The 27592-nt window shown below is 50.7% G+C and overlaps 1 protein-coding gene across 1 annotated transcript in view; it reads left to right on the plus strand.

The window, feature by feature from the left end:
* NPNT (nephronectin) overlaps positions 1 to 27592 on the plus strand; it is a 60984-nt gene that overhangs the window by 2139 nt on the left and 31253 nt on the right. Inside the window, exons 2-4 of the mRNA XM_012727730.1 lie at positions 1410 to 1510; positions 22491 to 22583; positions 27201 to 27299. Coding sequence (XP_012583184.1) covers positions 1410 to 1510; positions 22491 to 22583; positions 27201 to 27299 — 293 coding nt within the window. The remainder of the gene's footprint in view (positions 1 to 1409; positions 1511 to 22490; positions 22584 to 27200; positions 27300 to 27592) is intronic.

The raw sequence follows: 27592 nt of genomic DNA on the forward strand, positions 1-27592 counted from the left end.
GCACCGGCTCCGGCGCGCGAGTGTAGGCTGGGATGTTCGTATGCGGAGGGCGTACTGGGGACCCCTTCACCCCGCGTGGACCGCCGCTGCTCGCGCAGCAGCCGGCTGGAGCCCAGGGAGAGGTGGCGGCCCGGGGCGCCCCGCCATCCAGTCGTCATCCTCCTCCCGCCCCACCCCCAGCCCGAGCACCTCCGGCGAGGCGCAGCCCACAGCGCTGCACCTGTTCTTCCTGCAATCTCGGAACGAATCGATTCCGGCATTGATTGGTTTTCTCGTGCCTGGAGGGCACTCGGGGGCCAGGGGTGCGCCTGGCAAGAGCTGAGGCCGGTGGCTTCCCACCTGGTGGGAGGAACTGGAATTTTCTGTAGTCGGGCTTGGGGGCATGAAGGTGATAAAGTAATGGAGGGCTGAAAAAACCGGGAGAGTTGAAAACATGATGCGCAGCGACCACAGCTAGACCACAGCTAGACGTGAGAAAGTTTCAGGCCCTCCTTTGTTCACGTCGGCGTGTTCTCGGTGCCTGCACGTGTGCGTTTGCAGCAAGAACCGCCCTGCGTGATTAGCTTGTCTCTTGGAGCTCTAAATGTGTTTCAGCCAGGGAAAACATGGGGGGTGTGGAGCATTTAAGCGTGCACCTACATCAGGAAAATAGGGACCAAATAAGTCGCAGTCTTAGGATGAACGGGTGTCCCCAAGTGGACCCCTCCGGAATCCTAATGTACTGTCCCTGGTGGGGATTGTTGCTGCAGGGAAGTTTCACACCACAAGGACACTTGAGATGTTAGCCACACTTTGAAGGCTTCTTGGCTTTATTTAGATTTCTTTCTCTGGGGCATTTTTCCCTGGGGACTTTGGCTGCCAGAGTCCTATCACAGAAGAGTTGTGTTTCATTGAATTCTGAGGCGCTTCCCCTCTCTGCCACACCTCCCCTTTGCACTGGGCAGGGTTGTTTTTCTTTTGGCATAGCCAGCCTCCTTTTAGTTAATGCCTTTCACTTGGTGATGAATCAGCCCAAATTGGCCTCCCCCTATAACAGGTGTGGATCTTTGAGGAACCTGTTTTATTTCCAGCTTCAAAAACCCCCCTCTGAGCCTCTCAGTGGCTGCCTTGAGGAGTCTTGCTTTTGGCTGTTGCTCTTTCCATTTGGGTAAGCATCCTCACGCCCCTCCCACCACTGCCCCCCACTCCCCACCACCCCCACATCTGCGTGGGGTGTGTGTCTGAAATTTAAAATTATATCATAGCGGAACTATTTCCCGGAAGGTGTTTGATCTTTACATTTCTCTAGGCACGAAGGAGTTGGCAGAAAATTGCTGGCTGTCAATTTAACATCCTTTTTTGTAACCAGGAGGGAATTGTTTTCAATGGCAAGAGTGTCCGTATTTACGCTGACTCTTTCTGGTTGGTAGGTGGCCCAGGCAGATAGTGTCGTCTGTCGGCCTGTGTCGCTACGGCGGGAGGATTGACTGCTGCTGGGGCTGGGCCCGCCAGTCCTGGGGACAGTGTCAGCGTGAGTATCCTCTGGGGACCTGGCTCTCAGGGCGGGAGGGGCTGTCCAGCACCGTCTGCAGGTGCGACTCTGCTGCGGGGTCTGCAGATACAGCCACTGCCTCCTCAGCGGGCCCCGTGCCCACCGGGGCCTTCTGCAGGCAGGGGGCAGGCGTGCAGTGCACGCAGATCCAGCTAGGATGCCCGTTTTAGCATCTCTCCCCCAATTTTGCAGCGCCTTTTTTCTCCTCAGACCTAATCTTTGCTCCAGGCTGATATGGGGCTGGGCTAATGAGTCTAGACTGTATTTACACTAAATACGTGAAGCTGATAGCGTGAGGAACCCTTTTCGGGCTGTTGTGTACTACCATGACCTATTTGTCAATCTTTTTTTTTTTTTTTAAATGAGATTGCTCTGTGGGTGTTCTAAATGGACCTCCCCCCCTCCCGTGTAGCCAGAGAACCCCAATTAAAAAGCCTCCTGTTGGCGTCCCAAGAGCTCCTACCTCAGGCAGTGAGCGCTGGGTGAGCTTGCCAGTATTAGCTTTTCCAGGCTCACAGGTGGACAGTGTATTGCAGAATTCACTGCCAATATTTTTATCTGGATCTCAAAATTTAGCCTCCTTCTCCAAATAATCCCCCAGTGACCAGGTGGATTTCCAGGGTGGCCTGAGAGTGATGGGGTGTCAGGGCTGGTGAGAATCTGGGGCCACAGACAGTGTGCGGCTGCTGGAGGAGTGGGGGAAGGGGCGGGTTGCAGCAGGAGGATGAAAGTAGGGGCAGCCCGTTGGGCTTTCTGTCCACTGTAACACTGAGAACTGCACTGAGGTCGCTTCTTACCTGAGTGGGGGTGGGGGTGCGGCCAGGCACACGTCACCATCTCTGGCTGGGGCTAGGAAGACAAAGGGGACTGACAAGTGTCCTCTGTCTCAGTCCCGCAAACCCCTGGCCAAACTTCTGGCACCCTGGCCATTGTGTGCTTCTGCCAAGGGAGCTGGTGGTGACCCAGTTTCCAGTTGACAGAAGAGTAAAGCAGGCCTGTTGCACCCCAGGGGATCTAGTCGGTGTTGTTTAAAGGGAAGGTGGCCACGCAGCAGAATCATGGGGGTGGGGGAGGGTGGCCTTCTGCCACTAGAGTATAGTGACTTGAGTGTTCGCACAGTGGGCCCAGGCATGGCATGTGAAGATGCCCGTCCTCAGCAGGCCCTTCCACACAGTCCTCTTCCCAGGAGAAAGCGAGTCCTCCCTTTGCGGGGTTACAGCCGGCTGCCTCCTTGGCTGTTGACTTAGATTAACAGAGTGTGGAAGTACTGTGGGGTATGTGCCCCCCCCTTCCCCCCCCCCCGCCTCAGGACCTCCTGCCCTGGCAGAATGCCCTGAGAGTAGCAAGCAGCTAGTGCATCCACTCATTGGCCCTGCAGGCCTAGAGACAGCCTAGAACCAGTGGCCCCTACCCGACGTGCACAAAGAATTTCAGGGAAGAAGCTCCTCAGTCTCTGGAGGCCATGAGCTGTGAAGTCCCTGGAAAGATGACCCCCACCCTCCCTCCCTGCCCCGGGCTGTTCTTTCTCCATAATTAACTTTTCTCTGTATACCTCATTTGGCAGTTCTGAATTTGAGTGTGGAGACCTTTCAAAGTTGCAGTGATGGCACAAAACATAAACATCCTAGGGATTCCCTGGCCTTGCACCAGCTTGGAAGAGCTGTCCCAGAAGACAGGGGCTCTGATGTGCTAGTCAGTGTAGTGCTCGGTAGCATTTCTGTCTTTTCCTTCCTGCTAATTCTCAAGAATCCGAGGTCATTCCAGAAAGGCAAGTGTTGCAGAATGTGTAAGGAGATCCTGCACGAATCCTGGATTCTCTTCACCTGCAATTGGCAAAGGTTTGAGAGGCAGCATGATGGAGGGGAATCAGGCTGTGGAGCCAGACTCCCTCACTTTAAATTACTCTAGCCTCTGATTTGCTGTGTGACCTTGAGCCAGTCACGCAATCTCTCTGTGCTTTATTTGCCTCACCTCAAAAATAGCCCAGCTCGTCATAGGACTGGACAAGGTGTAAGTGAAGTATTGTTTGTAAAGCTGTTAAGGGTCTTCCTGGCACAGCGTGAACATGACATGTGCTGGGGAAGCCAAAGGAACGGGAAGGACTAAGACCACTGGCAGTTGGCGGGCAGCCGGGCACTGGCTGCTTTCTTCTGTGGCATGACAGAAGGCTCTTTGCCTCTCTACTGCCAAGATAAAATGCAGCTGCAGGGTTCTCTGGCAATGAAGTGCCATTTAGTTCAGACAGCCCTGTGACTCTGACCATTCACGCTGTGGACGGCAAAGCTGCGAAGGGTAGGTGTCCCTGTGTTCCTTCACCCCCCCACGTGCGAGCCCTCGTCAGCAGAGCCCCCACCTTTGTTGTCCTGTGAACAGGCAGAGGAATGGGAGGGAAGCTGTGTTCAAAGAAAAGCACTACAAAGAGCGACCCCTGTAAAATCAAGACCTGGCACTCTGTCGTCCCAGGAGACCCTTGCTCTCGCGGTGGCCACACCTGCTGGTGGGCACCTGTGTGAATTCAGAAACGCTTCTGGGAACTTCTTTGTGATTTGCTCTGACATTTTCCTTGCAATCATCACAGCAAAGACAGGCAAACTCCCTCCTGTGCACAGACCTCCTCCCTCTGCCAGGTGTGTGAGCTGTGCGGGCTCACACTGTGAATCAGCTCGACGCACCTCGGGGCACTGCCAGTGGTGTTTCTGCATTTGGTCATAGGGTGGGCCCATGCTGACCACAAGGGTCAGATGTACTAGTTTACACAACGGGCTGCTGTCCAGGTCACTCGAGGGCCTGTCCACAGAGGTGGCCATGGGCGCGCTCGGCCGTCTCCAGCCCTCCTGCGGCACTGAGGACAGAAGATCAGCGGTGCCCCCACCTGTGGCCTGTGCCCAGCCTGTGGCCCACATCCCCAGCCACGACTGGCAGCAGCACTGCCCCAGAAGTGGGGGTCTGTGTCTGCACCCCTTTCTGGCCTTGCCTTCTTGACTCATAAACAATCTACCTACCAAAAAAGTTCAGAGTTTGATTTTTCTGCTGATCTGGGCTGTAGCGTGATTGACAGTCAACAGGCTGTGTGTTGGCAAGAGGCACGTTCATAACAAGAATCTGTGTCTCACTCTAATGACTCCACTCCTTACTTTTGCGACAGTGAACAGCACTTGTCATTGTCATTACTTCACCAGGTCTTCTGCCAAGTGGGGTTTCTGTGACAGACCGTTCACGGGTGTCCACCTGGTTGTAAGAGCTGTGTGGGCTGTGGCTACAATTCTTGAGGAAAAGCTCGAGGCAGTTTGGGTACCGGGGGGCCCTGCCTTTTGTCCTTCTGTACCTGATTAGCTGCTTCAGGCCCTCACCTGCTCTGCCTGACCTGGGACGGAGGTGTTTCCAAGGTGCCTGATGGCTTGGATACTATTTCCTGTGTGGTTGCCTTTCTGTTTGACTTGCTTGTTTTGCTGTGGCAACAGTGTGGCAGTGAAAGCTTTCTAGAGGCGTGAACCAAATGCAAACCAGACCTGGTTCCATCTTCTCAGGGCTACTTAGTTCGCAAGTCATTGGCCACCAAAGTAGGCACTTCTTCCCAAGACCTGGCCTTCAACTCTGGTCCTCGAGCTTCCTAGGGTCAAGGCCAGCTTGCTGAGATGCCAGGCTCCTTTCTCTGGGGAGTTTTGGCAAAGATGGCACACCCTAGCTACCCCGCCCTCAAGTCAGTAGGCCTAACCTGTGCCAGCGCCACGCCAGGTGGAGAGGTGAGATTCTGTCAGTTATGGGACCTGCCACGTCAGTGCCCTGTGGTGACTGAGACACCACGTGCATTTGGCAGTTGTCAGAGCCTTCTGATTCGACTCTGTTAGTGGCTAGTGACTGCGCTGCTGGACAGATAAGCAAATTGTTGAACGTCAGATGGAAAGGCTCTGAGTCTAGGCAGACTTTTACTCTAGTTGAGGAGGCAAATGTCCCGTTTCACTGCTTGTATCTGGGTTCATGCATTCAGCTTCACAAATGCAACATGGTTATTCATTTTTGCTCCCACTGACTGCACTCCCTAGCCACACAAGGATATGGGTTACACTTTTCTTGGCTTTATAAGGTTCTCAATACTTTTTGTAAGCATAGAAGAAACCAGGTGTAGTCCAAAGGTGTGGGGCGCAGAACAGGTGGATGGTTTGACTGAGATCTACTGCTCAGGGAAGCAGCGGAAGATGAGAGCGGTCTGCCACACCATGTGGGTCAGCTCCCTGGCCGGGGCCCGAACTCAGGCTGCAGTAGTGATAGCAGTGAGACTTAACCTCTAGACCGCCAGGGAAACCCACTGTGAATGCTTCCTTGAAAAGAATGAGCAGTGGACAAGCAATAGCAGGATGGACTGGGAAGTGCACGTGTGCAGGCCCGCAGTGAATGCCCTTCCACATGAGGCCAGCTGCTGAAGCACCCCCGTTGCATGTGAGTTCGCATTTGGTCTGGAAAGAGATTTTGCCCCATTTACTCCTGTGTGTGTACTGTGCCCTCTGGGAATAACAGCCTGGGGGAGGTTGTGCTGCCTGCAGCCCCAGGGAGGGTTCCTCCTGGGCTGGGGGCTCTCCGGAGTGAGCACTAGCCCTGATTTCTCTCATCTGAGTCGCTGCCGCTCACTGTGGGGGGATGCAGTCAGGTCCTCTCTTTTGAGGCAGGAATAGAAGCAAGGCAGTGGGTGAGCTCCAGACTGCCAAACTGCTCTGGCCATGAAAGCCTCCTGCCCCTCCAGTCCTTTAGGGAGTGAGGTTTTTGGTTTAGGTTACTCAACCACTACTTTCTGGGAAAAGGTTATTTAAGGACACCATGTACTTGGGGTAACGTCAAGTGGCCTTGGAATGCAGACTCCAAACTAAACTCCGAGTTGAAGATGTGTGACCTCTCCAGACAGGACTCTGAGACGTGGTCTTGAGAGTTGAGTTTCGCAGAAATTACTTTGTTCTTTCTTTTCACTCATTAGAACTCATCTCTGGATAAATCTGTGGACATCCGCTCATTTCCTGAGATCCTCTCATAAAGTTCATCGGGGCAGAGCTTAACCTGTGTGGATCAGAAATCTTAGCACTTCTCAAACTGGGAGGTCAGACCACGTTCAGGGAATGTTCCAGTCACTACAAGTCCAGTAGCTAGGACTTCTCTAGCCCTCAGAACCTGCCCCAGGGTGTGCACGGGCCCCAGACCCCAGGGGCATCTTGTGTTTGCTGCCTGGATGTTGGGGACAAGCTTTGAAAGTGTTGCCAGTTCCCTCCATCCCTGTTCCTTCATTTTATGAAAGCAGAATCCCTTGGACATGTAACCGCATGCAAGCAATGCACTGTCATTTCTTACACTAAGTTTTGATCTAACATCTCCATTCAGACAGTACATTTTTACCTGAACTTTATTTTTTATCTCAGTTATTTTGACTGTATACTTACATCATCTTTGCTTTTTAAGATTTATTTATTTATGCATACAGAACTGGGGTGCAGGTGAGAAGTGCAGGCGCAGTGAGAGGATTCACCAGAGGCAGAGATGGGAGCAGAACAGGCAGATGGACAGGAGGTCTGCTGTGCCCTGTGGATCACCTCCGGGTCTGGGGATTGAACCTGTGGTGAAGCTGCTGAGGGCGAGCTTCATGGTCCTGCGCTTTAACCGCTCGCGCCACCAGGGAGAGGCTAACTCATCTTTAAAAAAATAAATAAGATACAGAAGTGGAAAACTCAAAGGCTGAGCAAGAGAAGGCAGCACAAATGACTTGCTAACGTGTGTGCCCCACTTTCCTATTCATCTTGCAGAAACGGCTAAAAGCTTCCCTGCCCATAAGACAGTAATAACGTGCTTTCCTTTTTTGCGTCACATTACATCTCAGACCAGTCCATAGGTTTGCGTGACCCATTGCACAGACACGCCACGCTTGACTCGGCTGGTCCCCGGCCTGCTCCTTCGCGGCCTTGTACGTGGTGTTTCCTGTAGCAGCCGCAGCGGTCACCCGGCCTGTGCTCACCGCCGCGTCATGTGTGACCGCGAAAGCGTACAGCTGAAGGGCTCTCAGGTTCTCATCACACACTCAGTGCTCTCACATGTGCAAAACCAGGGAGGTGAAACCCCGGGCATTACAGGGTAGAAATCTTCCATTCAGTCACTTTCCATTTCTGATGCCTTAGGAAACACTATAAACAAGAAAATGGATTTCTTTATGGCTGTTGGATTGGGCCCACTGTGTTCGGGGAGCGCTGGAAGAGGCTCCCAGGAAAGCATGGGGCTCAGCAGGAGAGTAGCACTAGCTCAGGTGAGAAGGACAAAGGGAAGGTGAAGGGTGAGCTGTTGACACGCGGGTGTGTGTGTGTGTGTGTGTGTGTGTAGGGCTCTGAGCTGCTGGTAGCCAAAGGAAACCAGGAAGGGTTGCTGCCACTGGAATATCAGCAAGTGTACAGTTCTGTTAAGGAAAATCAAAACTGAAGAAATGTTGCATGGAGCTGCTTTTCAAATGTTCTGGTTTCATCGCCTGATTGCCCCTGGAGATGGAAGTAAGTTCAATAGGATTCCTAGGGAAATCCCTACCAAGCCAGCACCGGGGAGTCCATGACCTCTGGTGTTGTGTGTGGCTGTGGCCCTGTCCCTCCCCTTGTAGGTGGCCCAAGAATTCTGGTTCCAGTAACCTCACAAAGCACTGTTAAATCAACGTGACTGCTCCATGGATGCTATTTTAGCTTCCAATGTTGTGGTTGACTTGGGAGAAGAAGCACCCTTTCCTTATTGTAATTCAGGAATGCTCTCCTTCTGTGCCCTGTTTAAAGTGAAGGCTAGAGGCAGCAGGGAGGCTCAAGATTGGGGAGAGCTGGAGGCAAGGGTAGGCTGCAGGGGACTGCCTGTGGATCAGCTGCAGTGGGCCAGGCCCTGAACACTTGATGGGCTCCGTGTCTCTCGCTCATTGCCGGCGAGTGGTGTCAGTTCTCCGGCCTGCCTTGCTGTCTCAGGGCAGCCTTTGTAGAGATCACTGACTTCTGAAATTTTCGGGACAGGATTGTCACAGTTTCGATGTTTGCTACTGTATACAAAGGAAGAAGCAATTGGAGATTTCTGTTAATGCTTACTTTGGCCAAACCAATGTTTGTCAAACATCATTAGTCTTATTTTCTTGAATCAAAGTTTTCAAACTTAGTTTCTCTGCAAGATCCCTAAATGGTCAAAGGTGGGTGTTACTAAATTTACAGAAACGAACTCCATCCGTAGGCATTCCAAATACAGGCTTCCTGGCACAGAAAATACTTTTCTACAGCCTTTGCTCCCTCCTGTTTTATTTCAGTGTTAACATTTTGTGGGTAACTTGGTAATTCTCTGCTCAATGTCTGCATTCTGGCAAGTAGTAAAACTGTTGTTCATTAGCAGGAAAACACAAACTGCAGCCTTGCTTCGCTTTATTTTTTTAAAGCTCCGTGGACATTTCAGGTTGATTTACTAGTGTATATACTTAGTGTATATACTAGTGTATATACTTAGCACAGTATAGTCATTTCGACTATAGAAGCTGTAGATTGCCACAGCTTCCTGTACCACATCAGTACTTCCTGGCGTTTCACACAGGTAATGGTGGTTCCAAAGTCTTGTCTCTCGGTGTATTAAACTCTCAGGTGAATTAAAGGATTCGTTGTCTCTGGGTATCTGTGTGTGACCAAGAATTAAGATATTCCTAATGAAGTCAGGATTCTTTCCTGAAAGTGGTACATTTGCAGAAAATACTAAATGTTGAAATAAGCCTTTGCAGAGGTACTAATTACTCTGTTCTTTAATCTTCTGTTGTGCCCCGATGAATTCTGTAATTGGAATGGGTTGAAGATGGAGGATTTCAATTTCAGAATGCTGCACTTGCCCCAGGGCCTGCTGTCACGGATGTTGGTTATATTATACAAGTGCAGGGTTCGTGGTTGTGTGTGGAGTGTGTTTGCCGAGCTCACGAGAGCCTCTGTGGTAGTGAGAAATGCAGAAGTTTAAGGATGGGTTACAGACTCCATTTAAGTGTTACTGCCTTTTCCAGCTGAAGGTGAAGGTTGAAGGCAGTACAGTGTCAGGGGACATCCCCATTCTTGCATGTCGGTGGCCTTTGTTACCTGTAAGGAGGCTCCCAGGGAGACGACTCCTGTGTGGCTCATGTGGAAACTGCGTCTGCTTTATTATTTCCTTTCAAAGCATATACTTGAGCCAACAATTGCGCTTTTCTAATCCTTTACATAAAGTTAAATATACACAGACCCTTGGATAATAAGTAGCCTTGGTTCCTTAGGGTTTCCTAGTCCACATCCAAAGCCCAGGGTTGACTCAAGATGTGTAAACCTGTCTTTAGCAGGCAAGAAAAAGGAATCCCAAAACATTTCAGTTTGGCCTGTTTTATGAGTCACGACTGCATAAAAACCCTCAGATTGCTGATTACTTATAACCCTGTGGAGTCCCTCAGAGGAACCGGAGTAGCAGAAGAAAGTTCTAGAATTGTAAATTACACCTGAGGGGCTTCCCGGCAGCACAGGGAAACAGACTGTTGGGAGAAAGTGGTAAGTTGCAGTATGTACTGCAAATGAGTCCTCTAGTTTAGTTCTTCTCACAATGGGGTTTTTGCCAAAAAATGCATGTAGGGCATTTATTTTTGGCAGTTGTCACAAAAAATTGTAAAGGTGACTACTAGGGAAATTGTCTCTTGTGTCAATAGAGACTGGATCCCAGAAACTCTTTGGAAATGACTTATTCCAAGTTGACCTTAGCTTTGATTTAGAATGTGGTTTTGTCTAGTTTTAAAATGCAAAATTTTAAATATGGGACATTGGCTAAAATTTCATGCTGGAAGTCTTAATGGATGTATGTGTCAGCACCATGAAATTTACTTTGATCAGTGGCGTCGTTCTGATGCTGATGCGGGTTAAGTAGGAGAAATGCGACCCAACTTAATGTAAACAAATGTAAAAAAGTATACAGAACTGTTATTTGGTACTAGCATTACTAGTTAGAAAATAATCATGCTGTTCTTGATTGAGCTGTGTTTGAAACGCTATTTCTCGACAAATTAGGTTATTCCAAGTTGCAATTAAAGAGTACTAAGGACATGGTATCCTTTTATATATTTCCCGGTCTTGTACAGAACCACAGTCAATGTTCCTAAATGAATGTCCAGGGCATGATTTGCTATTTACGCTTTGATTCATTTTCAGCTTTTTTACTTCGATTGTATCTGCTGTGTTTCATTATTCTGACAAATGTGTCCACATCATGATAGGTGAGAGCTTTAATGTTAACAACAATAAAAGCAAAACCTAACTTGTTACTAACCCAACCAACAGGAAAGGGAAAATTACTGATGAGCTAATATACCAGGGGCCTTTTAAAACACAGAGCCACCATTCTTGGTCAGAAGTTACATCGCTGCTTTCATGACATCAGATGGGTCTTAGGATTTTTTTCCCCTGATACTACCCCAACGAAGGCTCTGTCTGGCCAATTTTCAAGTGTGCAAATCAGTGAAAGCAGTGAGAGTTACGGTGAATATGGAGTTCTAGAGGCGGAAGGAAAGGTGTGCGTCCGAAAGAGAAAGCGTCAGGCCATCGCTGGGGCCCTGGGCTGGCTGGACGCTGCACACACACAGCAGTGCCTGCCACTAAGCTGGGTTATTTATGTATCTTCAAGTGAAATGGCCGACTGTAACACTTGTTGCTATTGACAACCAAAGCAGCCATGCAAGAAGAGAAGGCTGTGGAAGGAAAGAGAAAACAAAATCTCAGTATTGCCTCCCCAAATCTGGAGAGGAAGGGGGACACACGGTGTATACGCAACAGGTAAGTCAAGGCACGTTCATTGAGAAGCTACCAGCCTTGGTTAAAGTGGTTCCAAAATTGTGATGTTTTCCAGATATTGTGTCCAAACACTTTTAATTAAAAGAATACTATCTCTTGAACCCTAAAATTTATGTTCTGAGATTGAAGCATTGCGTTGGAAGGCACAGTGTCACTTAAGGTCTGAAATGTTTTCATTTAGAATTTGGACTACGAACAACTAGTACCACTTCAATTATTGGTTAATATTCTTGTTACAAAATGTTCTGTAATGGCAAAATGGTGACTAAAATATTACTATTTTAAACATGTCCTAGAATTTTTTTTTTTGTTTCAGAAAAGCACTGAAAGTTGAATATGTGTAAGTCTCGCGGAATGTAACAAGTTGATAAATACCCAAGTCCAGCCTCCTTACAGAGAAAAGATCTGGAATTTCTTTTTTTGGACATTTGTTTTGCAGCTTTCTACGTCTTAAGGCAGAGAATAGCCAGGATAAGGTGCCAACTCAAAGGTTAGATGAACATATTTCTTGAAATAATTTTGGCTAATCTATATGTTTTGGAAGGCATAACTTCCACGTACTATTACAAAACTATCAGTGAAATGTAACTCTAGCTGTGTTTGAATTGTTCTTGTGGGGAAAATGATACTCCTTAGATTTGTGTTTATTTCTGTTCATAATTAAACTGTTACCTGTATTTCAGTTACTACATTAAACTTTTCCCTTTCAGTTTATAATTGCTTTCTCCTGTGTTATGAATCTAATAAATTGACCTTCATTCTAACCTAAAGGACAGTTTCTATTTTTAATACTTAAAGAAGCAAATAAAAAAAAGCAGAGTCCACCAATGAAATTACTAACACCAGCCTATCATTAACCTGAGGGAATTCTATCTCATTTTCATTAATTCTCCATGGAAAACCTCAGGTAAGACATTTTTATTATATAAAATATGTAAGTTGTTATAGCAGCAGCTATGCCTGTGCCTGCCATTGTTTTGATCCATAAAGTGTTTCTGGCCAAAGATATTTCCTGAAAAGTGAAGAATACCACTTAGTCAATCACACACCTGGTAAATCAGTAGCAAGTTTGGGTGAAATTTTCTTTAATGGAGTTGGTACCAAAAAGACACTGGATGTCAAAAAGATATTAGCAGCATCATAGAGTTTAATAAAAACATTTGGGGAGATGGTGATGCTGTTTGGGAGCAAAGTTGATAGTTCCAGAAAGTGACGGCATGTTTTCATTCGGGGAGATTTTAAAAGAACAGGATTCACCAGTGGTGCTGGGCTGAGGACAGGGTGGCCAGGCGGTGACAGGAGAGCGGGCTTGTCGCGAGACCTGGGTTCAGCACTGCTCCTGTGACGTCCCTGTAAGAGATGCCAGATGTTCTATGGGTCTCGCTGAGCTACCATTTCCTAATCTGGAAGCCTCCTTGGCCAGAGGTGCCGGGGCTGTTGAGTCACAGGTGGAGAACAGCTGTGAATGTCCACCCGCTCTGTGTGTGTGAGAGTGTGTGTGTGTGTGGTTCATGTATGTGCCCGAGACCCTGGCCCCACCACGGGGCCATCCGTGTGTTCCAGGCGAACCGTGTTTTAATACATATTTTGTTTCGCATGTCCGTCTTTACATCTGTTTCTAAAGTAGAATCCTTCACTAGCTGGTGTGCCTCTGAGGTGTCCTTGGCTATCTCTCTGATCTCTGCTTGCAGGCCCAGAGTGGAGCAGAATGGGGTTACCTAGCGAAAGGGAAAGGGAGGGCATGCACAGAGGAGAGGGTGTACCATCATGTCTGGCGTCTCAGGGCACCATGCTGCGCTCCTGTTTCCGCAACCAAAAGCGCATTTACAGTTGCTGTGACCTGGCAGATGTCTGAGCCCTCACCAAGGGCAAGGACTGTGCTGGGTGCCGACAGACAAACTTAAGAATGAGCAAAACGTGCTTGCTGCGAGGCGCTGATTTGGTAGGCTGGGCATCGGTAGGCCTGCCAGACTCTCTAAACTAGCCAAGATTTAGGGCTACAGGTTGAGGCTGTTGAGAGCAGGGATCCCCTCCTGCTGGGGAGGATGGAGGAAGATGCTGTGGACTTGGGGGCTCAGTGGACGGAATCAGTCAGCAGATGGGTAAGACGGCGGCCCCCACCTGGCCCTGGGCCAGCACCCCTGTCGGACCACACTGTGGCCTCGCCTCATTCACTGTGGGTATCGAAGGCCATGGGGGTGGGGAGGGTGCACTCTGGCGCTGACACAGCACCCCTCCAGGCAGCGGCCCCACCCTGGAGGACTGTCCTGGTAGCACAGCCACATCCTGGGGATGGAGGGGGCGGGCGCCCTGGTCAGGCAGAAAAAGGCAACACAGCCGTTCCGGGACACAGACCCTCCCTGGCATCTGGGCCTCTGCTCGAGGGCTCAGGGCAGGGCTGGGCGCCTTAGCCCCCACGTCGGCGGGGACAGGCACTGTCGGGAACGGTCAGCACTGATGACATAGCCGACTGATACCTAGAGGTGTGAGCTGGTTCTCGTGGCTCAGATCCACCACGCAGGCGAATTTGCTCTGGCTCCAGAGGGTTTCCTAGTCTCTGAAAGAGTTGCCAGTGCTTCGGAGGAAACATGGCTGGTGCTGTCCAGCAGCGGGCCCTAGGGCTGTGGCCCAGGCCCCTCGGGCCGTGCTGCTGGCGTCCCCTTCTCCGTGGGCTTTTCTTCCGGCCTCTGCACCTGCAGGTGCAGCAGTCACCGGCAAATCTGATCACTTCCCTCATGGGCCGTGTAGAGAACAGCTGGCTGAGAGCGGACCCAGAGGCTGGTCGAGGAAGCTGGAAGAGGATGCGGCTCTTTGTAGATGCGGCTATTTCTAGGGATGCGGTCATGGCGGTGGCCACAGAGAGAAGGACACGGACTGGAGGTATCCAGTCTGTGAGAGAAGGACACGATGGAGGTGCAGGAGTGTGGGGGCCCTGGTGAGGCGCTGGCTGCCCCCCCAGACTGTTTGAGAGACTCACCCTACCTTTTTGTTGTAAGAAGTAGGGAGGAGCTTGCCCCACGGGTCAGACACCACCTTGTCCTGGCTGTGTCCTGCCTTGGGCAGAGAAGGCCCCATCCTACCGCTCGTAGTGCTGCTGGCTGGCTCTGCCCTGACGGGCTAGACTCTCGGTTCCTAGGCGCTGGGGCAGGTTCTCCTTTCTCTCCAGCGCTGCGGCATCTCCCATCTGCTCTCGATCAGTCCTATGCACTTTCACAGCCTGAGGCCCAGGCATTTTTATACAAAAGGAAGAAAAAAGATGAGCAAGGTGTGATCTTTGTAAGCAGGTTGTGGTTTTCGGAGAGACAATTTAGTAGGGAAAGGAATATATTTGTCTCCCTGACTCGTGGCCTTATTAGGTATCAGAGCTCTTAACCTCCTGATGAAAGTTCCAGAGAGAGAAACCCGTTCACACGTTGTCACCCGCGTGTGGCAGCTACTGCTTGCCGTCCATGGATGCCCGCAGTGATGGGTGGAAGCCCACTGCCTTCTTGCACAAGGACCAGTTTTGCTCCTTGGACTGGCTCGGGGCCTGCCCTTGCTTTCCCAGATGCTGCCTCTTCATGCCTCTCTGGCTTTGCTTCTAGCTGCTCTGCTCGCGCCCAACAACCCCGTGCGAAGTCCTTCTCTGTGAGTCCACTCACATTTGTTCTCGCCAGCCTCCCCGACATGTTCCCTCCTCCCGCCTCTGTGCAGAGAGGTGCCTGCTCTGTAGTCTTTCTGCACCTGCCAGGTCTCATTTGTCAGGAGACTGCGTGATATCAGAGCAGGCACTGTGTATCTAAACAGCTCACGTCCTGTTGGGGGAGCTAGATGAGAAAAACAGCCAGGCTCGCGCCACACGGCATCCATCTGCACCAACAGGCGTGTATAGATAATTTACGGCAGTGGAACGCACACGGCATCAGAACACACTGAGATCTCCAAGTTAGGAGGCGGGTGGGTGTGGTGCTCGGACGTGACAGTGCGTGCGCATGTCCTGGGCTCTGGCTAGATGTTGGTGCACTGGCGAGGGGCTGGTGTCCGTGAGGCCGTGTGGTGCCTCCTCTCCTGGGGGCTACAGTCATTGTGTTCGTGGGTCGGGTGGAGATGTGGCTGGTGCGCTGGGCGGGAGTGCACTTGTGAAATCCGGTGTTGAACGCCTTGCGCAGACTTAGAATTGGCCTGTGAGCTGGTCAACATGACGGGTAGTCTCAAGGGTCAGGCAGGGACTGGCCTGGCAATCATGGGCTTGCAAGGTGTGGCTAATAGCTCTGTAGGCCTGGATGGAAGCCCGTGCATTGGAGGAAGGAAGACCGTCCTTCCCTCCCTGATTGCTGGACATTTAGAGTTTCCAAGTGTCCATTACAGCCTCTTTATCAGCTAAATCTGGAACTTTGATCAAGAGATGATTTCCTTTAAAAGAAGGCCAAGCGGGCAAGTACCTCACATCCTGAACGTCTGTGCAGTCACCAGCCAGCTACAGGTTTTCATTGGCTACGGTGGCTCCACGAGGCATCTTCCAGTCCACTGTGGGGACGTGGGCATTTTGGTGGCCAAGAGACACAAAGAAGGTTCTGTTGTTGCAGTTGTCTGGCCTTCCTGATGATTGCTCCTGTTTGACCATCTAAAACCAATGGTGATTTCAGCTCATCACCTACTGGTTTCCTACATTATGGAAGTGCAAGTCTGGTCAATCTCCTTTGTGAAAGAAATTTGTTAGCACTTTTCTTTCCAAAACTTTCTTCGCGGATTCGCTGGAACTTACACAGTCGATCACTTCTTCTGGGTCCCTTGCACATCGCAGCACTGCTGTCTCCTCACCTCCTGCGCTGTGGGGGCGTGGGCTTCTTACCTACGGGCATGTCCTGATGCTGGGGCCAGCACCAGCTCAAGAATGCCCCCTGGGAACAGATGGGATTATTTTTATTTTTTTTTTTTTTTTAGTGGGAAAAGAAGCAATGCAGACAGCTTCCTCCAGCTTAGCCTCAGGTCGCGAATGAGGGCAGGGACCCCCGCCCCACACAGGGCGTATCCGTCCTGCAGCTGGACTGCGCCCCGGGCCCTGACCCCGCCCCGGCTCACAGCCCCTAGCCCCTCTTCTAGGGCACTGGTGAGTGGCCACAGGCCAGTAAAGTAATAGGATCCGTCAGGGACACACATTATCCTCCTCATGTTTACACATTCCCCACTTTTGTATCTAAAATCTTTGAAAGCCACAGAAAAGTGAGTATAGGAGCAGTAATCACCCACACGTACTGTTCATCTGTGATCAGTAACGCTTCACACATGCCACGTTGTAGAGCCACTTGAACGTGATAGCAGCCACAGTGCCCTGTCACCCCTAAATATGTCACCAGGAATAAAGACCCTGAGCTAAAACCACAGCAGCAGTTATCAGCCGGAGGCACGGAGCACGCGAGCAGTTCCCGTGACCCCAAGACTGTGTTACGGTGGTTTTCTTTTTGATCCAGACCAAGCAAGGTCGCACATGGCATTAGTCGATTCGCCTCTGTGGTCTCCTTTAATGGAAAAGTCCTCCCTCCCCGCTTTTTTGGTTTCTTGTCAGTGACATTTTTGAAGAGTCCAGGTCAAGTGTTTGGCAAATCCCACTTTTCCCATCATGGATGTGCAAACTTTGATCACTCAGGGTGCTGTCCACTAAGAGCTGACACTTTGTAATTAACTAGTAACCTGTGGGGGTGACAACAGACCAAACTGTCTGAATAGTGTCTCTCCAGAAAACTTTTACCCAGTGAAAGTTTCAACACTGGTGGGTAATTTTGGCTCAACGGAGTCCTTTCCAGGGTGGTTGGATGACTGTCTTTCAGATTCCTTGGATTCTCTTTGGACCTCTGGATTCTCTTCTTATTCAGTGGCCATCAGTTCGTAGTTCTTACTCTTTTTGGAGCTCCAGTCACCAAATCTGGCCCGGGAGAGCACCTCCACGATACTTCTGTGTCATTTTCACTTGTCACATTTTGTAGCTGCATCCTTGGGCAGAATAGCCCAGCCTCCCTGCCAGCCCGATTCCTTTAAGGAACATAGGGTGGCATTTGCGTGCCAGCTGGGCCCTTCACCACGTTTACTGACTGGCACAAAACTTGCTTTCCACTTCCCAATGAATAGTAACATTTTCTTATTTTTTTAAGGTAAAATAGTGCTTTATAGTGTCATATGTTTCAAGGGTAAATGGGCCCTCCCTTGAGACATAGGTCCCCCACACCCACCAACAAGGCACCCACAGTCCTCTAGCACTGTCCCGTGAGCCCTTCCACGCTCTCCAGCTGCTCCCCTGCTGGCCCCAGTTCCAGAGGTTTGTGCCTGGTTTGGTGCTGTCTCGCCCTTTGTTTCTCAATATTCCACGTAGAAGTGACACCCATCTGGTTTTTGTCATCTTTTGACCGGTCAGAATCTAACGTACCTGTTCCCTCCTGTCCCATCCATGTTCTCAACCTGGCCAGCCTGTCTCGCACAAGGCCATGTCCCTTGGCATTCACCTAAAGATCGCTCTTGTATCACAGAACACAGAAAGGAAAGTTCAAGTCCCGTGGAAACAGAAAATGGCAAGTCTATTTAGAAGACATTTTTCAAGTGGCAGGGACCGTGTTTCATTGTGATTAATGAAATTTGGCTTAAGATACAAAAGTGTGCATGCAAGCACTCGTTTTCTCTGGACTGTTTCAGGAAAGAGAAGTTAAACAGGGAGGAAATAGATACTTGTAAAATTTGTTTCAATTGGGTGTTCCTGAAGTCAAAAATAAATTTTTATCAGACAGCTCTTGGAGACAGTATTATATAAACTAGAAAAGCTTTCTTTTCATTCATACTCTAAGCTTTCAATTGAGTAGTTCAGTATTTATATAAAGTTCATGATTCATTGAAGTCCATTAGTAAAAATAATGTTGGATAAGACATGAGGCCAATCAACCAGGTGAGGAACACCGAAGAGCTAGAGCTAGCCATCCTACGGTCCTGAGTCCAGGATCTGTATAAAGCAAGCAACAGAATAGAAGTTACTTAATGCAGAAATACTCTGGCAGGGTGACTTTAATTTTCTGAAATTATAGCTTCTCTTCTGAGCTGCAGCTTCTCCTTCTTGGCAAGACCACTGAAATATCTTTCTGCTTCTCCTGTTTGCCACCCTCGCCCCTCTGATCCTTTCCTGCTCACATTTGTGTACACTACCCACTCCGCCTCCTAAACCCTCTCAACGTGCTGAGCTTCCTGGTCTCTTTCTGAACTGAGGAAGAGCCGGTGGTTTGATGTTGGAACTGGGATAACAACTTTTTACTGAAATTGGGCGAGTCACTTAACCTCATGTGCTTTCACTTTCTGCTGGTAAAATGAGGCTCATGTTGGTCTCCCTCCTGCCTTATATGGCTGTTGTAAGGATAAATTTAGTCATGTAAACAGGCATTCATATGAATGATTGCGATGGGCTTTTAGAGTGATAACAGGGGCACTTTTATTTCAGTTTCTACTAGGGCAGGAAATTAGATTTGAACACAGACTCATCCACACTAGGACACAGGATACCAGGAAGCTGGAGAGCTGTTCTCCACAGACCCGACACTCTGTGGAGAATCTTTTGCTCTAGATTTTGCTGTGCCTGTGACACCGGGGTGCTGTGGGGCCCTTGCCAGTGCAGCCTGCAAAATTCGGCTCCATTCCTCCTGGGTCCCAGTAATACAGCCACTTGCTCTGCTGCAACGCCAGTGGCTTCACAGAGATACTCCTCACCACGGGCTGCCTGAGGGAAGTAAGCAGGGCTTGCAGGAACCTCACTGCCGTGGCCCTTTGTGGCTTCGCCGCTCCTCCCTGCGCCTGTGGCCTGTCACCTTTGCTCTTAAAACCCACACCCGGGAGTTCTCGGGTCTCTGCTCTGCGTTCAGGGGTGCTAGAGCAGAAGTCGCCCATGGTTTTTGGGAAGCTGAAGACAGCCTTTCCATTAAGGAAGCCTTTTGCCAGGCAGCACCAACACCTGCGTTTGAGCTAGCGTGCTCTGTCGTTCTGCAGAGCCACTAGCCACCGTCAGTCCTCTCCTCGGTAGAGTCTAATGCTCGGTGACAGCCAGTCGAGAGCTGTATTTGACCACAAGTAACACAGCGTCAACAGTGCCCTAAGTTGGGGGGAGGGCTTGCGTCAGTTACCCAGTGATTTCTAGCTCCGTCCTCTGCCATTCTCACCTCGTGGTCACAGAGCAGCCACAGTGGCTCAGCCATCACATTCTACATTCCAGGCAAGAAGGAGGACATAAACTAACCAGAATTTTGTTAGTTGGCTACCGAGAGCTGCCAAGGAGGGTAGGCAGTGTGGTTCTGGATGACTAACTCATTCTCTTAACTCCAAAAGAAGTCCGCTCCATTCTAAAGAAGGGGGAGGTAGACATTGGTGAGCCCCAGCATTTCTGCCACCTGAGCCACTCGTGCTGCACCCCAGCCTCCTATTGCTCTCAAGGCCTTGCAGGACCTGCCAGTAGTGGCCACCTGCCCCTTGCCTCTTGGTCCTCCCATCATGCTGGCAGCCAACAGGTCAACAGTCTACTTCCACTTCCGGCGGCTCATATCTGCTCAGACGCCAGCCCCTCCCATCCCCCTCACCCCCCATGCCCAGCCTAGGATGATGGGTCCATCACCTGTGACCTGTGAGCAGGGCCTGTTCAGGCCCCCACACTGCAGGCCCCCAGCAGCAAGGCCGTAGGAAGCCGTTCCCAAAGGCCTGCCTTTGTGCATGAGAAAAGGCGTGGCTGCGCCAGCCTCCAGTGTCCTGTCCCATGGGGATTGCTGTTGGCGGATACAGAGGTCCGGGGCACTCCAGGGACAGTGTGTCGGCTACGAGTGCAAACGCAGGGTGTCCGAGACCTCAGTGGCCCCGCACGGCCTCTTGGGATGTGTGCCTTTGGCAGTCCTGGTCCGGGTACTTGAGAGCGCAGCAAAGCAGCCATGAGGCCATTGACCTGATCCTTCAGCTGAGCAGAGCTCAAAAGGCAAAGCAGCCTGGGGCTCATGGATAATTGTTCATGAATGTTTCATGAACATGAACTTGTTCCTGTTTCCAGGTGGAACTTTGTAAATGACTTTTGCATATTTGTGGAGATCTTGCACATTCTAGCTGTTCTAGGAGCTGTTACCTGCATGTGGAGTTCTGGCTATAGATGTCTCCTCTTTCCAAGCTGGCTTGATTCCTAAAGATCGCCTTCATAGATTGTATGCTTGGAGGGACAGAAGGGCCTCCTCCTGGAAGGCTTATTTCTTCTCCCCGATGTGAACAGAGGCGCTTCCCTGGGACTCTCATGCAGAGTATAGAGCCTGACTCCAGGACTTCCCAAGGTTGCCCCGCCTGCGCGCCAGCCTTCTGGTTGATTCCCGCAAGCAGCGTTGTCCAGGGCTGGTGGTGAGGCAGGTCCAGCCACGGGGCCAGGAGGTGAGACAGAACTTTCCAGAGGTAACTGGCACCTCATCCCTGGGAGTGCCAGGCGAGGGAAACCTGAGAGTTGAGTGAGCCGGTGCAGAGAACAGGAAAAGTAGCAGGCATGTCGGTTTCACGGGTGTTAGTTTGCAGGGCAGCTTGGGGCGACAGGTGTCAGCAAAGCTGGACACAGCATGAACGTGGAACCTGTCCCCTGGGGTGTCCAGCCATGTGGTTGCTGAAGCCTGCTCTGCCTGTCTGGGCCACGAGCCGTGCCTTCCCTTGTCAGCTACCTGTCACCCTGCACACATCACCTGGTAGCACTCCAGTCTCAGGACACGCCAGTCTCCCCATGAAGATAGAATCTTCCCATTTCCCATAGAGAAAGCTTGTGCTCTCCTCCTGAAATCTAGGGTGCATCATTACCTGGTCCCAGCACCTGCTACTGCCCACTGCTGACCCCTCTAATACCTTGTCGGGCTCACACGCTTTCTCGCTGCCCCGAGTGGATGGTCTCCTCTGCTGACCGCCCCTCTCTGCTCACTTTTCTCCAGCTCCCAGCTCTCTCTTCTGTGAGGCTTTCTGTGCAGATTGACAGGGGTTGGCTTGTGCGATGACTCCTTCACCACTGTTAGATGTTCCTCCCTTGTGATCATAACTTAATGCTGCTATTTGAAACACGAGCCTGTCTGTGTCTCCCTCTGGTTGGCCGGCCCTGGGGGCCAGTGACCTCGCGTCACGATGTCCCCTCTGTTGTTTAGTGTTGATGTGGTGTTGCACTGCGTTTTGGCTGGAAGGTTTGTCCTCATGTGTGGGGACTGTGTAAGGCTTGGCAATGTCTGGCCTTCCTGGACTGACACCCAATGCCAGTATGTCCTTGCCCCGTGTGACTGTCCAGAACGTCTCCCTGTATGACAGATGTCCCAAGGGGCAGAAATACCTGTGGCAGAATTGTTGGTAAAGAGTAAGTTGCAAGCTGTGCCTTAGCATGCATGAAAGACCAAGAATAGTGGATGATTTGCAGCTTTCTGGGGTCTCGGGGAAAGGCAGGCAGTGCTGGAAGACGGTATCTGTAAAATAGAGCCTGATGCCTCATGGGGTCAGTCGCCAAGCGGCTGTAGGACTGGCGGGGCTCAACATGAACTTGGGTTAGGAAAGAGCAAGTCACTTTCTAAAGTTGAAGGTCCAAAAATACCGAGTTATTTTGAAACATTCCATACTTGGAGGTATCCTTTCCAATAACATAAGCCTGTTGTTATTTAACTGGAAATTTATTACATAACCAGTATTTTTGGATGCAGATTTATTTTTGAAGTGTATTGAGGAGGAAGAGTCTCAAATCACCGGTACAAGTTATTGTGAAGGGGGGAAAAAAAAAAACTCTTGGAAAGTATCTGTGGTGTTTCGGCCTACTTGTACATGTTTTCTCTTTTTCTGACTCTGTATTGTCCTCACGGTCGGCAAGTTCCCCCCCACCCCCCGCGTTTGTCAGTCTGCCTGTCTCTGACACACACCACGCCCACGGCAGTGTGGTGTGCGTGTCCGAGTGTTGGTATGTGTGTGCTGTTTGTGCTCCTGCGTGGTCCAGGCGGTGCTCACCCCTCCAGGGCACGGTGATGGTGTGCATTTCCGCTCCGGAACTGGGCCTCAGTTCTGAGGGTGATCTGTAATCATCAAGCTGGTACCTGGTGGAGGGACTGCACGGTTGGCGTGCGCTGGAGATAACGCCTGGCCTCCTCTCTCCACAGCTGTGTGCCAGCCGCAGTGCAAACACGGCGAATGCGTCGGGCCCAACAAGTGCAAGTGTCACGCCGGATACGCCGGGAAGACCTGCAGCCAAGGTAGGGGAGGGGCCCGGGCGACAGTCCCCGGCTCTCTCTGCCGCTCGGGTAATTGCCCAGCTCCAGGCCAAGCCACTTGTCCGTGGTTCTCGTGCCCGAATGTGTGAGCTGCTGTTTTGTGGAAAGATAAAAATAGAGCACGGGCGCGCTTTGACAGTGGATCTCCTCAGAGGCAGCTGCAAGGCTAGTGGGCAGGGAGGAATGCCGTCCCTCTGCTGCCCTGGGTTCCGTGGCCGCTTGCGAAGCTGGCCCGTCGTCGGCGTCCTTGAGCCCCAGTGAGAGGGTACCCCGGGATGCCGCAGAGGTGGGGCTAGGCTCCAGTGGCGGGCCTCCAAGGCTCTCAGCCCTTAGCACTGTGATGACGTTCCGAGGTGTAACTGGCCCGCACTGGGAACATTACAGTAGAGATTTTGATGAACGTAGCAAGTTATATTTAATTGGCATCCTGTGGCCTGTAAAGGCACATTTATTCAACACTAGCAGCATCTCAGGTATTTTTCATACCTATTTTCATCATTGTCACAACACCAAGAGGCAGTGGGTTATTCATTATCTTGCTTAAATGACACATGACTCCATTTTTCATGTGAAGAGTCCTCGGGGATTAAGAGTCTTGTCGCAGGTCACAGAATTAGTTGGAGCAGACCTGTGGCAGCTTGGAGCTGCCGTGTATAAAGCAGGGCCTTCCTTCCCGCGGGGTTCTGGGTGAGGAGAGTATCCCAGAAATTCTTGGAGACTTGCTAACTGAGAAGCTCTTTTCCTCAGTTCACTGAACCAAACACCTTCTCCTCTGTTTTCTTTACCTGGAAACATTCTATTGGGAGGGTAAATGGGAAGGAGTAAAGAGAAAGATTTGACATTACATTGTTCTTGAAGTGACATTTTAATTTTGGAATATTTTAGAGTAAATAAATGCCACATTAAATACATTTTAGGATCAGTGTAGATGGCTGTGAAATGTTCTGTGATACAGTTAAGCTTTAGTACATGTGCTGCGTTTATTCCGTTCTTCTTTGTCAATACCACCACCTCTGCGTATCAGTCAGTTTCCATGTGCTCATTTCATTGCAGCTGGTCCTGCTACCATCTGCACCCTGAGGCTCCCCACCACCAGGAGCTAAAAAAAAAAAAAACAAAACACAAGCAGACGGAGGTGAGGGCTAGCTTGCACCGGACAGAGCAAGGTCAGCCTCACACTTATTTCCGAAAAATCCTCACTGTCACCTTCACTGTTGCAGTGGGGTTCCACCGTCCCGCAGCTTGCCTAGTCTCACCCCAAGTCTTCAATATGTCAGGTTGCCTGAGGGTGTCCTGTAAACTCATGGCTTGTAGACAGGCTTTTCCGCCGCCCAGCGGCAGGCGTGTGCCACACCCCAGCACTGTCAGGCAGAGTTGGGCCAGTAATCTGGACTCAGTGGTCGGGACAAGCTTCACGGCGGAAAGTGGGCGTTGGGGTGTGCTGTTTGATTCTGCAGTCCTTTTCTGCTTGGTAGTACATATTTTTGCTGGGAATTTACCAAACACACCTGGGTATTTTGGAAATGACACGGATTCCCATGATCTCAGTGTGCTCTTTTAAAACTCTCCTTTAGATGCGTTCTTTGTCTTCCGCCTAAGGGCGCAAGTTAGCAGCCTCTTGGATCTTGGCTACTGAGTTAGTGGGTTCATTTTAGTACCCCAGCATGCTCCTTTTTTTTTTTTTTAAAGATTTACTTTTTCATACAGAACTGGGGTGCAGGCCAGAGATGCGGAGGGTGAGAGGATTCACCAGAGACAGAGTGGGGAACAGAACAGGCAGATCGACAAAGTACACTGCTGAGGGGAACAGCGGGCGGGTCAGGAGAGGTCTGCCGCGCCATGTGGATCTCCTCCGGGGCAGGCGGGGATCGAACTCATGCAGAAATGGCTTAAGCTTCTTAGTGCTGTGCTTTAACCTGCTGCACCACCAGGGAGGGCCAGCATGCTTCTTTTTTTTAAAAACAGCAGTAAACATAAACCATCAGAACTGTCATTAATAGGTCAGCACCACACGATTTTGTTGTCCTGATGCCAGGAATTTCATTCAAAGAAGATTACTAAAAGAAGTCACTGTCGAGATGGCAGAAGTTCATGTCTGCGTACTCCCAGGAGCTACAGCTGCTTTAACACGCTTCCAAGACCCTGAGAGTAGGCTGGGAACGAGGCCCCAGCTTCCTTTCAGAAAGTCAGTTCACCAGCTACTTTTAAAGTACCGGTTTCTCCAAAGAAAGGCTGAAACGTTTCAGATTAAAATCTGTCTCCCCCAGGCCCTCTTTTTCGGGGGACATGGACTTCATGAGTTAGCCCAGTGGGGTTTTACACCTGCAGAAGCCGTCCTGGCACCGAAACCGCCAGGTCAAGTTCGATCTTGAAAATATAACTCTAGCTTTACCGCGCCTACCTTTTAGTCATCGCTTTCATCGCTTTCCTTGCCAGAAGCAGCAGTGGCAGGTTCTTCATGGAAAGGCTGATGTTCTGTAGGAGCAGGGGCCTTGTGGCCTCTGCTCGGCCTCCTGAAACGCTCAGGAGAGTGATTTGTGTTAAGTGCCCTTGAGGTCTTTGTTGCCTCATGACGTGTCGTACAGCCGGCCTTGTCCCCAGGGTCCTGGCTGAGTGAGGGGGTAGGGGGGTGGGGGAGACCCCCAGGAACCTGCTTGGAACAAGCCAGCCCTCTCTGCCTCATGGCATGCTAAGCTCAGCTGTTTTCACCCAGACCAGACCTGTTCATAAGCAGAGAACATGGCTCCGAGTCAGGGCAAGTCAAACCAGTTTCTTTTTTCCTGGGGAGAGAGATGGTAATTTCTCTGAAAGATTCTCACTGGGCTGGAAATGAGCTCTTGGTTACAAAGTAGGTTTGAGTATAAGGCAAATCGTGGCGACACATTTTGTTGTGACTCGTGTGCTTCAAGAAATCATTCCTGGGAACTTGCGGGGTGAACTCAGTGGCTGGAGAGAAAGCCTGGGCTTCGAGAGCTGCCTGGGAGACCCGGGAGCAGCTTGGGCCTGGCCTCGCCCCCCCCACCCCCACCCCCAGCCCTGTCAAAAGTTAGCGTGACTCTGCGGGGGTTCTTGCTGCGCCCCTGTGGTAGTCTGGATTCGCTCCTCGCCTGCGGCCTGTGCAATCACTCTTGTTCTCAAGGCGTGTGGGCCCTTTCCCAGGAAAGGAGATGCCAGCTTGAGCTCCTCCGAGCCTGACTCCCCCACCCCTGCTTTCTCAGGTAATTCCATTCATGTCTACTTTCCTCTCCTTGAGTCTCTGGACGCACACACCCTCTCCCCCCAGCCAAAAAAGGAACACTTACAGATAATAATCTTGGCCTCACTCTCCCATTAGGGAATGATTTTTGGCAGGTAATACGCCAAATCATTGCATGTTTTTACAAATGAATGACATTCCTTTGAATTCACAGGGCACTTTATAATCCTTTGAGAAGAAAAAGTTGATAAATATCAGTAATGTTTTCACATGGCTGGGTTCACATGTAGGATTTCTTGTCCTAAGGAAAGCAGTGATGTGTGGGGGGTCGCCCAGGGCATGAGCCTGAACCCTGGGGGGAGGGCTTATTCCACCCAGAAGGGTGCCTTTGGAGCCCTTCAGATCTGACAGAAACCCTAAACCCCACCCCTGACAGAAAGATGTGTGCAGCCCACCCAGAGCCACAGCAGTTGGGCTGGGCGCTTAAGGGGCTGGGGACCCTGTGATAGTCTGACTCGATCTCGGGGGCCTGCGGGTGGGGCAGCTGTGGCCAGGAGCTTGGGCAGAAGCTCTGTATGAAGCTGTGTATGTAGTCCTGTAGACACTGGTCTCCAGCACCCGCGGCTTGGCTCAGCAAGGCCTCAGGCCCTTGGGAAACTGTCTGGAAATCCTGCATGCAGTGGGGGTGGGGAGGGGGAAGGACATTCACTTAACTTTCAGTATCGTGTAGCTGTAGTCGTCATAGCTACTGTTACTGAGCTCGGACTACGAATGATTTATAATTTAAACTTTATTGTCTGGATAGGAACAAGCATACTCTGTGTTGCTGTCTGCGGGCTCAGGCACCCACTGGGGTCTGGTGTAGATAAGGAGGGAGGGGCGACTGTATTCCAGTGATGAGTGACTTAACTGTGACATCCATTCTTCCACTGGCATGCGACTTGTTATCTATCATGCTCATTACTCCAGCAAGATCTTTACGCAAACCCTGAAGTGTGCTTGGTCCTGGTACACTTTACACTACTAGACAGGCTAGTAACAGAGGGAAGGGCGTGGCCCCTGAGGGCCCACAGATGTAGTCAGGTTTTCTCTAATCTGGGAGATGCTAAAGGGAAGCTTTTGTGGGCATCTATCTCCTGATGCAGAGTTGTGAAAATGCATTGCGTGACGGCCGCTGTTGGCTTGGAACGTGAGTGTCTCAGGAAGTGAGGTGCTGGTGGTGAGCAAAACGAAGTAGAAATGTAAAAAGCATGAGCCAGAAGAACTAGAAACTGAATTTCAGAAAATCTTCTCTGGAAACTCCAACTTACGTAATTGTTTTCATATATACTTGTAAGGATTTTTAGGACTAAAAATGACATCCGTTCAAAGTTGACTCTTATTGCCTCCTTGCTGGCGTGAAGATGAACGCTTCCACCCTCCTCCGCCGCCTTTTGGCCCAGGCAGTGAGCAGCCTCTTGTCCAACCCCCGGATCTTCAAGCCACGAGTTTGCCTGCGAGGGGTGAGCGTGCGTCGTCCCAGGTGGCCTGCACCCCACCTGCACGGCTTCCTGCTCTTGGCCCTTCCTGCTCCTGTGCTGAGGATCCGCTCTGGGGTGCCCAGCCCACACCCCAGCTTGTCTCCGCCGACTCTGAATCCGCAGGGCTGGCAGGCCTGCGCTGCCCTCTCCTGCCTCCAGTGTCGCTGCTTCCTCCTCTTCTGGGTGCGAGTGTTTTTAAGAGCCAGATAGTGAAATACTTCTGTAGGTGAAGTCAGGAGTTCTGAAGGGGCCAAGCAGGGGGTGTTGACAGCTTT

The sequence above is a fragment of the Condylura cristata genome, unplaced genomic scaffold (assembly GCF_000260355.1).
Source record: "Condylura cristata isolate star-nosed mole 26May11 unplaced genomic scaffold, ConCri1.0 scaffold00021, whole genome shotgun sequence".
Taxonomy (NCBI): Eukaryota; Metazoa; Chordata; class Mammalia; order Eulipotyphla; family Talpidae; genus Condylura; species Condylura cristata.